The 16,988-nt window shown below is 33.9% G+C and overlaps 1 protein-coding gene and 1 pseudogene across 1 annotated transcript; both read right to left on the bottom strand.

The window, feature by feature from the left end:
• Positions 1-2,624: 2,624 nt before the first annotated feature.
• LOC142538107 (mitochondrial import receptor subunit TOM20-like) lies at positions 2,625-5,201 on the bottom strand (annotated as a pseudogene).
• A 7,837-nt stretch (positions 5,202-13,038) lies between these two features.
• LOC142537893 (uncharacterized) lies at positions 13,039-14,718 on the bottom strand. Its single transcript, XM_075643370.1, has one exon. It carries the CDS (start codon positions 14,716-14,718, stop codon positions 13,039-13,041), a length of 1,680 nt encoding a protein of 559 aa, XP_075499485.1.
• Between the last annotated feature and the right edge of the window lie 2,270 nt (positions 14,719-16,988).

Here is a 16,988-nt window from a genome sequence, read left to right as displayed (position 1 = left end):
AATAAAATATATGATTTAATATATGTGTGTATATATATATGTTAGATGCAATAATGTAAATGTTAGTTGCAATAAGGTAAATGTTAATTGCAATAAAGTGAATGTTAGATTGTTAGATGTTAGTATTAAATCATAATATTGCATTTAGAATAACCGGCAAAGCCAAGCTATCGTCTAAATGAAATATATGTTTTATATATATCATAATAATAATAATTGATGAAATATTTATTGTATCAAAACTAAACAACAAATAAAGATAACCACTTCAATGGTACCAAGCATTTGATGTAAATTGATAACAACAAATAATTCATTTTTATACCTATATAAAAAGAAGTTAGCTAAATGAAAAAAATATAGAAAAATATACAAAATATAAACAATCTTATTACACTAAGAATTCATCATCTCACCATGACATATTAGATTTAGCTTGCCATGAACTTACTTTTAATCAACACTAAAATTATCATTCATAGTTGAGAAAATAAAAAAAAATATTGGAACTTAAAACTTTATTTTCACACTAATACACACACACACTTTATTTTACAATGGATAAAATACTCCTTAAGCTAACACAAGTCCTCTATTTATAGGCCAAATGATAGAAAATGTCAAAAATTTTATTATTGTCATGTAGTTGTAATAGTAGTTTTTGTCTCTTTCAATTTCAATTACATGGTCCTTCTTTGAATACTATGATACACGACTTTAATCTCCAAATATGTCTTCGCCCAAAACAGCAAACATGTAGAATTATATGTAGATGAATTTGGCCTTTTGATTCAACTTATTTAGTTAAATATTGAAATTATTTTGATTTTTTTACTATAAACCGGTCATAGTAAAAGTAAATTTGTCATCCTTTTGGTGTTTCCACAATTTGGTCATCTTAATGAATTTTTTAGGCATTCATGTCTTCAGAAAAGTTGTAGATATTTCCTCAAGGATTCTAAACATGTTTGAATCACCTCAATTTGAATTTTTTAACTTGAGTTATCTTTTTTTTTTTTACCAACATGTATGAAACCTGAAAATAAAACATATTTAGTAAGATTTAAATATAAACAAACAATATTAAAATAACATAATTTTATAATTTTAATTAAACTTAAATTTTAAAATACAAATTCTAACATATAATAAATTATTAATTTTAAGTTTCATCACACCCCCACACTACCTTATTACTAGTCACTTATTAATAAAATTTATCAGAAATCACAAGCTAGATTGTTTATTCATTTTATATATTCAAATATACAAATATGTTCATTTAAAAACAAAATCGTATATAAATCGATATACATATTAATTTCAAAATTTTTATAATAATATAGTCAAAATAATAATTCACTCCACCCACCATAAACACATCTATTATACATTTTATGTTAATTGATAAATATAAATGGTCTTGACTATCTCGATCTTAGTTTTCCTAGAAATAAATGCAAATGAGAAATATAAAGTAAAACTTTGTGTCCAATTTCAAATGACTTTTTCATAATATTTTTATCATGAAAGGCTTTAGATGCATCATCTAAATTCTAGTTCATTTAATTATAATTTTCTTAATTTAGTTTTAAACAAAGAAGGAAATGATTTATTCATAAAATGACTTCCTCCGTCAATAATTATTGCTATAGGTATTCCAAATCAACCAAAAATGTTTTCTTTTTAATTTTTTATAACTCTATGATCATCAGTTCTACATGCAATTGCTTCAATTTATTTTCAAACATAATCGACAGCGACTAAAATGTAGGTAAATCCAAAAGATAATAGAAATATACCCATAAAATCAAATATTTCAATAATTATGATTGTATTTAAAGGCATCATGTTTCGCTTTGAAATTGATCTCATCTGATAGTTTTCACAAAATTTGCAAAATAAATGCGTATATTTAAATAAAGAAGGCCAATAAAATCCACACTGTAAGATTTTTATAGCTGTTTTATTGGATGAAAAATGACCTCCACATGCCTTAGAATGACAAAATTTAATAACATTATTTACTTCATTGTCGTGTATACATCGTCGAAAAATTTGGTCAGGACAATATTTAAACAAGCAAGGATCATCCCAATAAAATTGCAATAATTTATTTTTATCACGTGAATTCCAATAAGAATGCATTTTATTTGTCACAAGAATGCATTTTATTTGTCACAAGAAAATTTACAATGTTAGCAAATCATGACATAATAGTAACATAAAACAACTGATCATTTGGAAAATTTTCATTTATTGGTATTTCATTATGAGATGATTCAGACATTATTCTAGATAAATAATCGACTACGACATTTTCTTTTCTTTTTTATCCTTAAATATAATATCAAATTCTTGTAACAATAAGATTCTATGGATCGAGAAAGAGTTTAGAGTGGGTATTCTCCTCCATTTTTGTGCTTTGTGCAAGCGGGTCCAGACGCTTGCACACTTTTTGTTCGGCTACGTCTAGTTTAGGGAGGGTGAAAGCCAAATGAATCCTACTATCGAAACCTCTATTATAATCCACGAACGTTTAAAAATATAATGACCAAACCACATTGGCCTGTGTAAATTTCATAGATCTAATAATTTTATCTGAAACTAACAGTCGGCCATAAAAAAAAGTAACAAAATAATAATATCAGAATAATAATGATAAATATAAATATGTTCGCGTAAAATATCACAACTCAGGATGGTGAACGAGAGGAAAACAACACCAAATGGCATGGTAACCAAACAAAAACAAGAATGCCACAAGTAACCATGGTAAGATCCGTCGGCAATTGTCTCGGAAAATTGAAATTTAATCATGCAGGAGGTGGAGAAACATTAGATTTGGAAAATCCCACCCAGGCAACAATGCCAACTGCGAGAATTATCCATCCAAAAACATCGTATTTGAGATCACTACTTTTAGCCTTTTTTGTCTGCTGCTAATGAAAAGATACAACGCTTTAATTAAACAACAAATAAATAAAATAACAAGTACAAAATAAGTGTTCCAATCAACACAACCAAAAAGCCATTGATAAACCAGTAGCTTACAAGCAAATGATAGGTCTCCCAATGAGCCAAGAGACAATTAACACTATCAAGAGTCCAGGACATGTATAACATTCCAAATTATATTTCTAATTCAGTCATATCCGTTGTTATTTTAAAACAAAGATACAAATTGTAGGCTGATGGAGAAGCAGTCCGAGCAACTATAATATGCAAGTGGAAGCAGGCTCGAAAGGGGTCTAAGTGTAGACAACAAGGTATGCGGCTACAAAGGCGACAAATGCTGGCCAGGCAGACATAATTGGGAGAGATTGACTGGTACTGGTTGTAGAAATGTATCTCTCCTCAAAATCCATAACACAGACAAGATCTTAACATATGTTACAGACACACAGTAAATTAACTAAAAGAAAATCCATGTAGTTCATTATCATCAAATGGCAATCTATATTACTGTAGATCCATAATTTGTAATCTACTCAGCATTATGGGGCTATTAATTTGTTTTTCCTAAAATTGTTGCACTAAAATTCCCAAACAAAGGGAAAGATACATCAAACACTAAAATGCAACGAACCCGAGCTATTTACCTTTGGGTTGGTAGATGCAGAAGGGCCTGGTCCCATGGCCTGTTGAGAGAAACCATGCTTGTGGAACTCCACATGCAACTCAGGAGCCTTAGGAACAGAGATTAAGACACATGCATACATCAGTCAGCAAAACATAGCATAGATTAAGATAACAAGATAAGTATTGATGATTGATAAATGATACTAAGAATCCAGTTGAGCTCGAATTACAAAAATAATAGAGGGACAATACACATTAATATTAAATGGAACAAAATGATACAGGCTTGTGTTAGTCAAGATGCATTTACCGGATTCAACGGGCATTGATCAAATGAAACTTAATAGACATATTATCAACATGGATATATAATAAACATAAATAACAAAATTAAGCAATTCATAAACTACACTGATGGCCCAACCATCCAGAAAACCAACAACAAAAATTAAGCATTTGTCCAACAAAGTGAGAACATTTACGGTTGAGCCTATTGAAGAAAAACATCGAGAGACGCCACACAAAAGCAACAAAATCCAGAGTACCAACTATCGAATAGCCCAGCTATAAAATCCAAGAATCCATAAAACTTCATCATCTTACTTGAGAGTGTTCTAGAATAGTTTTCAGTCATCGACAGTTTTAGAGTCTAATAAGAAACATGTATGACATTTCTTACTGCATTGAAGTTCTGAATCCCAAACACACACCTTTAAATGCAATTGCATTGAAATTAAGATTGTAAATGAGAGGTAGTAGGGAGAACGTACCTTTGCTGCTACTTCAAAATATTTCTTATAAAGCTCGTTTGATGGTTCCTGCAGCCACGAGAAAATCAATGTGACGCCATCTTAACAAGGAAACTAGATGCACAACAAAAAAACTAATGCAGTAGAATATACCAGTTCCACTGCTTGCTCATTGTACTGAGCTGCCTTATCAAAGTAAGGCCTAGCCTCATCGAGATCTGGGAAAAGAAATGTATTGGATGTTATGCATTCCCAAGGGCCCAAAGAGTATCATGTTTTCTTGGGTCAACATCCAGTGCCTCTTCCAACTTGGATATAGCATCTGCAAAACCATTAAATAACTAAAGTTTGATGGCATAAATTGAGACATAAGTTCTCTTTCACCCTAAATACCAGGCCAATTCTCCAGAGAAAATAACATAGAATGCATCAAGAAAAAAATCAACCAATCAAAACTTCGATAGAAATAGAGCAGATCATTTGACCTAGAACCATCTTCTTGGACTCTGGACCGCTCTGAAACTGCGCTAACTCCAGCAATACCCCGCCCCATCTAGTCAAATTCTGAACCCATCAAGTAAAAGTTCAAACTTTGAAAAGTTAAATACATATTTAAAAATAAAATTATTGTATGCGAATGTATGAGTCCTCACATCAGTATCAAGAGGATTTTTGGATTAGGTAGCTTCCGCGGTTCTACGAGCGTGCTGAAAGAAGAGGAGACGATCGAAATCGCTAGACATATCCACGATGCAAATGCCCTTCGAAATGGAATAGGGTTTCTGATTTTATAAATGTGCGTTTTTGGGTTCCAGAATGAGACTCTATGGGGCCATGAGCTTGCCCCATGGTGAGCGTGATGTCATAACACGTGCGAAATGTAGCCCTTCCCGTGGAGTCATGTCATGTCATGTCACGTCACGTCACGTGCGAGATATAGTCCTGCGGTTTTTTACTTTTTAATAAATTATAATTATTATTGGCATTATTGTTAATTTTTTTAACAAAAAAGTTAGTTTTTTTCCTTTAAAAAAAGGTGTGACAAAAAAATTAAATAAAGGGAAGGTCCGGGATTCTAATACTCGGATTATAATGCATGGTTTCCATCACAATTTTTATCCATTAGTAGTTTTTAAAATTATATTTTAAAAAAAAATCTTAGTCTTATACATCAAGTCATTTCAATGGTTGTTTAAACAAAAATGAATCTGTTAGAGTTTGTTAGAATTGGATCTCGAACACAAAAATTTGTATCAAATTTGAGATATAAGTAACAGATGAGTTTTAAGTCATCACAATATTTTCGATGATTTATGTTAATTATGGTGGTTGGATGCCATTATTATGCAACAAAATGATTCGGTAGTTTTGTGCATAAAGTTGACGGATAAACACGCAGTTTTATATGGATACTGGAGCTCTATAAATAAAACATAATTCTCTCATTTCAATGTATCCCCTCATCGATTTTTTCTCTCATCTCATTGCATTTGATTGTTTAGTTCTATAATATTTGTGATGTATGTGTTCTCCTTTATTAAGAGAGTATATGTTTTCTTTGGAAATACAGTAAGTGGTTCTACATCATAAAATATTATAATGGAATTCTTTGCATTTCGTCCGTGGTTATTACCCTGATAATTTTTAGGATATTTTCATGTAAATGTCGGTGTCCAGTTTTATTCTTTATTTCATATTTATATCTTCAGATACCGCACCTAAGACCAACAACTGGTATAGGAGCATTGGTTTAAGATTTCCTAAAATTCTGAGTATGCTCTGTGGTTGCAGCTTAGACTGATATTCAATATCTCAAAATATTTTTTTGAGATTTTTTATTAACACGATATTATTTTGTCCAGTCTACTAAATTTTTTGTAGACATAATGGTGGGCAGATATGAGATAGAAAAGTTCAATTGGAGCAATTTTATGCTTTGAAAAATTAAAACACAAGCAATTTTAAGAAAGAAAAATTGTTTGGCAGCTATTGGACATAGACCGAGGGAAATAACAGACGATGAAAAATGGAATGAGATGAACGATAATGTTGCTGCCAATTTACATTTGGCTATAGCAGACGAAGTACTGTCAAATATCTTAAAGATAAAAATGGAAAAATATATTTGAGATACTATGTCAAAAATGTACGAGGTCAAGTCATAACACAACAATATTTTTGTAAAGCTCTTGCATCGTATTATTGTAAATTATATTTTAATTCTCGATAATTCATGATATTTATTATAATATTGAGTGTATGAAGTATATAATTGACAATGAAAGTGAATATGTTGTGATAATGAAAGATTGTATTAATAATTGATTTATGTTGAAAAGTATGCTGAACCGCAATAGATAAGTGATACATGTTACATTTTCTAGAATAATAATATGAGAATTATTTCAAATGAGATTAAAGCAATTTCATTAAAAGTTAATACATAGGACTAAAAATTTTATATTTTGAGTTTTGTCCAAATCTATTCGAAAATAAGGGTAAAATCACCCTAAAATGTATCGTATGCATTGAAGTTCTTATAGTGACATAGTTTACGATAATGAGATTAACTTTCATGTTCGGTGTTTAAACTGAGTGAGGTGAAAGGCAAATGAAAGTTAAGGTATAGATCTACAACTTTCAGGTTGACACATTTTGCTAATTCGAAGTGCACAATAGAGTTTTGGATAGAACAAGGCGTGTTCCTGCGCTCCAAACTCTACCAAACTCCTTTCGGACAGCAACAGGCTTTCGGACAACAACAGGCTTGTGGTCGAGTGTGATATCGTGCACCTGCGCCCATCGCCTTAGTTGTACAAGTTTCAAGGTTGATAAGCTGGTTCTGTTCAATCTTCCTCTATTCTTCTGCAAAGAAATGTGAGAAATCAAGTTTTATCACTCGAATTTACCTCGAAACCATGTCGAAACTCAAAAAAAATTTATATATTCGGAATTCTCGTGTTGAAAGCGTTCTTTTAAGGTAATTTTCTCTTGGATTCAGCAATTTTATTTATTGAATTACTGGAATAACATGTATTTGAGTTCGAAATCTATATATGCAATAGAATAGCCGACAAGAAACTAACTTTTAAAATCGGAATTGAATTTTATTACGATTTCAATTTTATATTAATTTTCAAAGTTTCAAAAAATTCTGGAACTTGAAATTTTGGATGTTAATGATTATATGTATAACAATGAGTTTTTAGGATTTATAATGCGATATTATTATCCTAATAATGTAAAGGTTAAACTGAATAGCGCAGAACAAATTGATACATTAAATACACTATTAGAGTTGCATTTGAATTCATTTATTGATTGAAATGAATATTTTGATTATGTAGATCAATTTTTTGTATTGAAATCATAATATGGGATAGAGCTACATTGAACTGGGGACGAAGAATTGAGGTATATTGTGACCGAGTATCATACGACATGTATATGTGTCATATGATATATGATTATTGATTTGACTGAAAATATATATGTTTTTATGCCTTATTTGATGAGTTTATGTTGTATACATGACATTCATGATTGGTAGATAGATGTATAAATAATTATTTTGTTAACACACGTCATTTTATAAATACATCAATACATAACATGCACGTTTCGATTCAGATTATGCAAGTGATCCTGATAAGAGAAAATCAACTAGTGGTTATGTGTTTACACTTGTAGAGGAAGCAGTAAGCTGGGTTTTTCAAAACTGCAAACAGTACAACGAATGTAAAATATATGACAGCTACTCAAGCTTGCAATGATGTAATATAGATTAAAATGTTATTGGAGAAGATTGGTCACAAACAAGTAGATTCCTTTGTTTTGTAACAGTTAGAGTGCCTTGCACATCGCAGGAAATCAAACTTTCCATTCTATGACGAAACATATTGGAGTTCAATTTCACTTTGTGTGAAAAGTAGTAGAGAAAAGAAGTGTGAAAATGCAGAAAATTAATACAAAGGACAATGTATCTGATTTTCTGACCAAACCAGTGAATATAGATAGGTTTGAGTGGTGTACATCCTGAAGTGACCTAACAGAAATGTAAGCAACATGTAATGAAAAAATTGAAATGGTGTGTGGAGATGTGTTTGATTCTCAATAAAATTCCCAAGTGTGAGAAATGTAAGCAAAAAAAATATCAGACAACGTATTGATGGTGGTGGTTGGATGCCATCATTGTGCAACAAAATGATTCGGTAGCTTTGTGTAAAAAAGTTGACGAAGGAAACACGCGGTTTCACATGGATAATGGAGCTCTATAAATGAAGCTCAAATCTCTCATTTCAATAATTCATCGAGTTTTTTAATCATCTCATAGCATTTTAGTGTTTAATTCTATAATATTCGTGAGGTGTTTGTTCTCCTGCATTAAGAAAATATGTGTTCTCTTTGAATACACAATGATTAGTTGTACACCATAAAGTATTATAGTGGAATTCTTTTCATCTTGCTCGTGGTTTTTATCTTGATAGTTTTTAGGATTTTTCATGTAAATCTCGATATCCAGTTTTATTCTTTATTTCATATTTATATATCTAGATGTCGTATCTGAGACCAACATCAATTACATATTTTTTTAAAAAAATACCAAACAATTTTTATAAAAGAAAAGGATTCAACAATTTTAGTATCAATCTGTTAAAGGCACTACACAATTCATTTTCTTAATGATGCATAACTTATAGGTGCAAGCCACGAGCTACTCGTATGAATGTGAATCTTAAACTCATAGGATGAAGACTTACTTGATGAACTTAAATATGTGAAAGGAGCAATAGGTCGAGCTTTGTTTTATAGTTTCACATTTGATCTCAAGCTCAAGCTTAAGTTCTTCTCGGATGCTTATTTGAGAGCATGTCCAGATACACAAAAATCAGTTATTGATTATTGTGTGTTTTTGGGTGAGTCCATTATATCATGGAGGTCGAAAAATCAACAAACAACTTCAAAAACAACCACGATATTCGGCTCACATTGAATGTCTGAGTCGATGCCTAGAATTTATTTTGATTGCGCACGTTAAGAAAATACTTGTTGTAACTATCTCAATTTTGAAGCCACGCTACACTATCTTTATTCGATCTGTGAATTTTATAGTTATTTGATTATCAAGTAAATGAAATCGCAAACCAATATCAAGATATTCAAAAAGAGTTTTTGTATGGTCCAGGAATTTAATTCACGTAACCTGACTGCATGCAATCTAGGATTTTTATTTTTATTTATGTGTTTAATCATTTTATGCATTTTTGATTAATTCATGCATGATATGATTTAATTCATGAAATTTTAAAAGTTCATGCATTAGGGTTTCTAGATGCATTTCACGCTCGAGCGAGGATCGGAGACCGGAGAATTTTCAGGAAAATTATTTTAATTACACGATTGATTTATATAAATTAATTTAAAGCGTTTTTCAATGTAATTTTCAAAAATGAGAATTTTTGAGTATTTTTACCCGCAAGACTTTATTTTTAACGGTATGCAAATTTTATCGAATTGGGAGACTTTTTGAGGGTTCGGCTATTATTTTCAAAATCTTTCCAATACGAATTATTTTTCGGAAGTGCGTTTGAACTAATGGGCTTACTTTTAAGCTTATTGGGCTTAATTAGCTTTTAAACCTTTAATTGTTATTTTAAAGCCCATTACCTATTATTTATCTATTTAATTACTACCTAAAGCACCATTTACCCTAAGCCTAAAAGTCATTAGCTGACACCCCCATTCAGAACCTCTCAACCTCGATTTCAGAACTCTGCAGCTCAAGGAAAACCTTCGGCCAAGCTCTATTCTTGTAGGAAAACTTGCCTCCGGCACTCGTTCTTCGATTCTCTCGCGACGTCATCGTCAAGGCATGCATTGTATCAACCCTTTTACGCTTCACACGTCATATAATCTGATAAACGTGATCTTGCATGAAAACTTTTGATCCAAAGCGTGGCATGAGTATTTTTTTTATTTTGTTGCTTTTCCTTCAATATTCTCCTCAACTACTCACGTTTTGGTTGTGTTCTGTGCAAGGGGCGGCTATGTTGTGTTGTTAGGGGTCTGTAGGTATCGAGTTGCTTGAGAGGTATTGCGGAAGAAGAACAAGCAGTTGGGCATGGAGCCTTTCTCATTGAATTACCAGAAAAAGAATGAAAAACTGAATGAATGTTTCTGTACATTGACACCTATCTATTTAACCATATTCCAACTTAACCGTATTCCAGCTAATGCTAACTACAATGCTAACTAATTAACTTTGTAAATTAAATATCTAATACCCCCGTCAAGATGGACTGTTCCGCAAGTTGGAGATTTGATCTCACGTGGAGTAATTTGATCGAACCATCAGCTATTTTGTTGCGGACAAAATGACAATCGACCTCTCTATGCTTGGTTCGTTCATGAAATATAGGATTGTGAGCGATGTGTATGGCCGACTGATTGTCGCAAATTTAATGACGGGTGTATTATGTGTAATGTTGAAATCACGTAATAGCTGCTTGAGCCAAAAAACTTCACTAGTGGTGCTCGCTAATGCTCGGTCCTCTGTTGAAGATCTGGAAATAGTGGCTTGCTTTTTAGCTTTCCAGGAGACTAATGCATCATCTAGAAAGACACAATATCCGGTGACCGATTTTCTTGTGTCCACACACGAAGCCCAATCAGCATCTGAAAACACTCTTAATTGTAGAGATGAAGATGCTGGGAAGAAAATGCCTTGACCAGGTGCGGCCTTGAGATATTGCAAGAGATGATGAACAGATTGCATATGTGGTGTGCGAGGCTTTGAAACAAACTGACTGAGTTTGTGTACTGCAAAGACGATGTCAGGCCGGGACAATGTAAGATAAAGAAGCCTACCAATGAGGCGACGATACTGGGATATGTCCTCAAGTGGCTGACCATCAGTAGTGTTGAGACTTGATTGAGGTTCCATTGGTGTAAGGAGTGGCTTGCTAGCCAAGAGGCCAACATCTTCTAGCAATTGCAGCATGTAGTGACGCTGTGAAAGACAAATCCCCTGCTGGCTGTGTCAATTTCCAGACCAAGAAAATATTTGAGCGAGCCTAAGTCTTTGAGTTTGAAGTGACTTTGAAGAAATTTTTTTAAAGATTGGATGATATGTGATGATGCCCCATCAATGATAATATCATCGACGTATACAAGTAAGGCAACAAAGGAAGAGCCTGATCCTTTGGTGAATAATGTGTTATCTGATTGAGATTGAGAAAAGCCATGTTGAAGTAGTGCTTTAGAGAATTTAGAGTACCATTGTCGAGATGCTTGACGTAGGCCATAAATCGACTTGTGTAATTTACATACAAGTTTGGATGATGTAGTGCCTCGGGGAACTTGTTTGGCATAACCAAGGGGTAAATCCATGTAAACTTCTTCCAGCAAATCGCCATTAAAAAATGTGTTGTTCACATCTAACTGGGCAAGGTGCCACTGGCTACTGGCAGCAAGTGCTAGAATACCTTGACAGTAGTTAACTTGGCCACTGGTGAAAATGTTTCAAAGAAGTCAACACCCTCTTGTTGAGTGTAACCTTTGGCCACGAGACGTGCTTTGTCTTGATCCACGGAACCATCGGATGTATACTTGATTTTGTATACCCAACAAAACCCGATAGAGTGTTTTCCCATAGGTAAAGGAACTATTGTCCATGTGTTGTTAATTTCCATTGCAGCTAGTTCATCTTTCATTGCATCTCGCCATTGAGGAAACTTAATAGCTTGGTGGTAGAATTGAGGCTCAAATTGTGAGGAAACATTGAGCACTAGATTGCGATATGGCTGAGATAAAGTGTCATAAGAGACATAGTCATTTAGAGGATATAAGCATTTGGAGATTACCGGTACTGACGAGTGCAATAAGTTGCGATGATAGTCACGAAGATACGACGGTGGGTTCGTGACTCTTGAGGAAGTTCGAGTTGTGACAGCTGGCTGATGACCAGTAGGCTGTGAATGCATCTGGTTGGAGGCAGGGACTGTCAAATGAGTGTTGTCATCACATGAAGACTCATTACCAATGCATGGTGATTCTAATGACTTTGGTAGGACCACACTGGGGAAGGGGTCAATGTTTGTGTTTGCTGCTCCCAGATGACAAAGGAATGTGGATTCATGGAAAATGACATCCCTGGAAATGAAGACTTCCTGAGTTTGGATGTCCAATAATTTGTATCCCTTCATGCCTGAGGGATATCCAAGAAAAATGCATGGGCGTGCTCTGGGAGAAAGCTTATCTCGATGAGCAGCCAGTGTAGATGCAAAAGCAAGGCATCCAAAGCTACGGAGATCAGAATAATTGAAAGCTCTTTGATATAATAGTTCATATGGAGCTTTGTTTTGGGTCCTAGGTGAAGGTACCCGATTGACAAAAAAATGTGGCAGTTAAAACACATTATCCCTAGAACTTGGTTGGTTACCCGAGATTGAAATAAAAGTGAACGAGCTACATTCAAAAGATGCTGGTGTTTACTTTCGACAACTGAGTTTTGTTGGGGCGTTTGTACACAAGAAAACTGATGTAAAATGCCCTTAGCTTGACAGAGTTCAGTGAATGCAAGTTCTTTTGCATTATCGGTGCGAAACACTTTGATCTTCTTACGAAATTTAGTTTCAATCATGTTGTAAAATCGGGTTACGACATGTGGAGCTTCTGACTTATTTTGTAGCAGAAATACCCATGTGAATCAGGTACAGTCATCCACCAATGTTAGGAAGTAGCGATGACCATTATATGTGGAAACATGGTGTGGTCCCCAAACATCACAATGTTTAAGATCAAATGAATGTGGAGAAATATTTTGATTAGAGACAAATGACAAACGTCTTTGTTTAGCTAATAGACAAATGTAACAAGATGGACATTTATTGAGCTTCGAAGATCCATATCCTAAATGGCCTTTTAGCACATCCATGACTTGAATGGAAGGATGACCAAGCCTCATGTGCCAAGTATCCACGGAAATCTGATTGATTGTAACAACTGGAACTTCAGTCCATGCATCAAGCACATATAACCCTTCGATTTTTCTACCCTTGCCAATCATCTTCTTTGTCAGGATCTCCTGGATAATGAAGGAATCATGACAGAATTGTATCACATACTTGTTGTCATCAAGAAGAGAACTCACTGATAATAGATTGAACTTTAATTCTGGGACATAGAGTACGTCTTTAAGTGTCAAGACATTATTGATCCTAATGTCACCACAATATTTAACCCTGATGCAATCATGATTCGACAGTGTGACTATTGAATTATACACGGGTCTATGTGTTTGGAAAATAGATAAATTCGAGCATATGTGTCTGGAAGCTCCAGAATCAAAAATCCAACTGATAGATAAGCATAAGTTGTTGTTCTCAGATATTGACAAACAAATACCTATAGCGTGAGCATTGACTTGACATTCTGGAGAATGAAATGTTGATAAATGTTGAGCAAACATTGCCATCAGCTGTTCAACTTGGGCTTTGTCAAACTTCTGAAGCATATTCTGGGATGAGTGAGTATCAACATTTGAGGATATGTGTGTTCCAGAGGTTTGATTGACATGTGTTCCAAAGGTTTGATTGACAACCGTAGGAGACGGTTTGGTTGGAAACTTCCCTTTGAGCTTGTACCCCGGAGGATATCCGTGTATTTTGTAGCAAGTATCAATGGTATGACCATGAATATTACACTTGGTGCAGAAAGGCCTTTCTCTGTGTGTAGGCATGTATCCTCTGTTATTGTTGTTGGATCGCTGCTGCTGTTGGTCACCTTTGACAGCAAATGTCAAGTTCCCTACAGAGTTGTTCCCCGCATATTGAGAGCCAATAACCCTTTGACGTTCCTCTTGTACAATCAAAGAGAAAACACGATTGATAGGCGGGAGTGGATCGATCAATAGAATTTGACTCCTAATTTGAGCCAATGAATCATTGAGACCCATAAGAAATGCCATTGTATAATCCGTCTGAAAGTATGCTTCAATTTTCTTTACTCCCTGGTAATTGCACTGGCCACAATGACACATGGGACGAAAGTTTGTCAACTCTTCCCATAGAGCTTTGAGTTTGGTAAAGTAAAGACTGACGGAATCTTGTTCTTGACGTAGGCTAACCAGCTCACGTCTTAATTGAAAGACTCTTGGTCCATTGCTTTGTTGAAAGCGTTCTTTGAGGTCTTGCCATATACCTGCTGCGGAATCAGCGAAAAGAATGCTGGCTGAAATTTCTTTTGAAACCGAATTCAGAATCCACGATATGACGATATTGTTGTTGCGAGTCCAGTAATTAAGAAGAACCAACTCATTATCTGATGGCTTAGCAATTGAACCATCAACGAAACCCAATTTGTTCTTGACAGAAAGTGTGATCTTCATCGCTCGACTCCAAGAGATATAATTCTATCCTGTGAGTGCTTGAGAGACTAACATGAGCCCCTGATTATCTGCCTGATGCAGAAAGTACGGACTCATTGGATCTTCAATGGCGGACTGACCAATTGAAGCACCAGACGTATTTGCAGGTGCCATGGATGAGCTGTTTGAATGAAGATTGAGTGCTGAAATGATCAAAACTTTACCTAAGAACGAAGTGTTCACGGCTTAGCTCGGATCAACGCCGTTGCTACGCGAAAGCATTAGCTCTGATACCATATTGCGGAAGAAGAACAAGCAGTTGGGCATGGAGCCTTTCTCATTGAATTACCGGAACCCCGGTCTAAGTTTTAAAACGAATCGCTTAAGTTATGAATTTGGCTCGAGTTTACGTCTAGGAATGCTTTTAAAATGTTTTGGAATATTTTAAGGGGTTTGGTAAGCTTCGGGTCAATTTTTAGAGGTCGAGAGGTGAAATGATAATTTTTGGGTTTCCAGGGGCAAAATGGTCATTTTGCACCCGGTGTGAGATTTTGGTCCTGGTAGCATCCTAAGCACAAATTTATGATATTTAAATGTTTATGGATCATGATTCACGATTTGTAAGAATTTATGATAATATACGTTTCATGAAAGTTATGTTGAGTATGATATCTTTCACTGCTATATGCATGTATATGTACTTGTTATTCCTGGTACATGTGTGTTGAGTCTTTAGACTCACTAAACTTGTGTGATGCAGGTGAGTTCGATGTCGAGGAGACTGGAGGTGCTGGACTCTGAGTCAGCGGACCTGGTGGGCGACACGACCCGAGGGCCTATGATTTTTCCGCACTATTATGATTTCATGTTTTGAGATGATACGAGTATTTTATGCATTGGTTTATTTTACTGTTGGATGTAGGCTTTTTCTCGTATTTTTATTTCGCTACATTTTATTGGTAATTGCTTATGAAGATTTTTAAATGATGAGATTAAGTAGGATTGCATGCATGCAATTCATTTATATGTTTATTTTTAAAAATGAGAGTTTTAAAAAAAAAAAAAAAACGAGTAGACGTTACAGTTTTTTTGCACAGAAAACCGTCTTTTAGATTGTTTTTGCTAGAAGTTTCAATAAATCCTGAGCCCTGGTGAAGTTGGTTCTTACAAACAATTTTATTAACCAAAGTCGTTCACCACATTCGAACTTGCATAAACATTTTTTGATTACTTGTTGCATTTATTTAGTTACTTTTCCCTTTACAACCCTACTGAAGTTATTGTCATCATATTAACTATTTGTTCAGTCCGGCAGGTCTTTTTCTTCGCTTTTGTAATATATCTTTTAAGCTAGGCAGTTTGCACCCATTGCGATTGAGATTTGATTCTTGCTGCTAACCCAGCTGAAATCACTCACATTTTGAAAAAGAACTAGAAGTTCCTAAAGTATTTATACACCCTATTTAAACATATTTCCCGATCCTAATATACATATATTACAAAATTTTAAAATTTTAGATTAATTTACGATTTTGGTTATGCTTCCAAAAATAAAGAACCAAAACTGAATCGTAAGTTCATGGTTCTCATTTCAGTTCTGGTTTTTAAAAGACAGTTTTCGTTTTGGTTTCACGATTTCTAAAAACCGTGTTGGGTCTAATTTTTCACTCTTCATGCCTGAATTTCGAAAAATGTTAGTAGAAATTTGTTTAATAAGTATTCTTTCAAAATATGAATCATTCTCTTCTCATAACTCAATTTCTTCCTCCCAAGAATGATAGAAACTAAATATTTCGTGCAATATATATTTTGGTCACCCAACACAATAACCACGCCCAATATCTTCCTTTTTTTTATATATATAGTTGTAACATAATCTGTTCTAAATTCAAAAGCCGGCCTATTCAAGTCTATCAAAGAGATTTTCTTCCGTAATATGTTTATTCACTATTTTTAATAACTTTAAATTTAGAGTCCTGGTCATCTGGGAATAGTATTTCAAAGATTGTTGTCAAATCCGTATCTATATTTTAACAAATTCAGTATTTTCTTCTTGATAAATTACTTGCATGAATGGTCTCATTCAAAAGTTATATTTATTTAGTGATAGTCTTTTAAAAATAAAATTCTAAAATCTGTACTCTATTCTTCAAACAATCTTTTCAACTTTTAATTTGTGTTGATTATATGCACTAAACCCCATGTCTTTTCTTGTGTTTTTTAATCATTCACATTGTAGTATTGGGTATGTGAATACTAAACGCTCATAGAGGAATTATTATGTATATTAA

Source organism: Primulina tabacum, chromosome 2 (assembly GCF_025594145.1).
Source record: "Primulina tabacum isolate GXHZ01 chromosome 2, ASM2559414v2, whole genome shotgun sequence".
NCBI classification, from domain to species: Eukaryota; Viridiplantae; Streptophyta; class Magnoliopsida; order Lamiales; family Gesneriaceae; genus Primulina; species Primulina tabacum.
The sequence above is the reverse complement of the archived record's forward strand: the minus strand, read 5'-3'. Positions and strand labels throughout refer to the sequence as shown.

Excerpts from the sequence above, each read along its gene's own strand:
- LOC142537893 (XM_075643370.1), bottom strand. The coding sequence starts at position 14,718 with ATGAAGATCACACTTTCTGTCAAGAACAAATTGGGTTTCGTTGATGGT.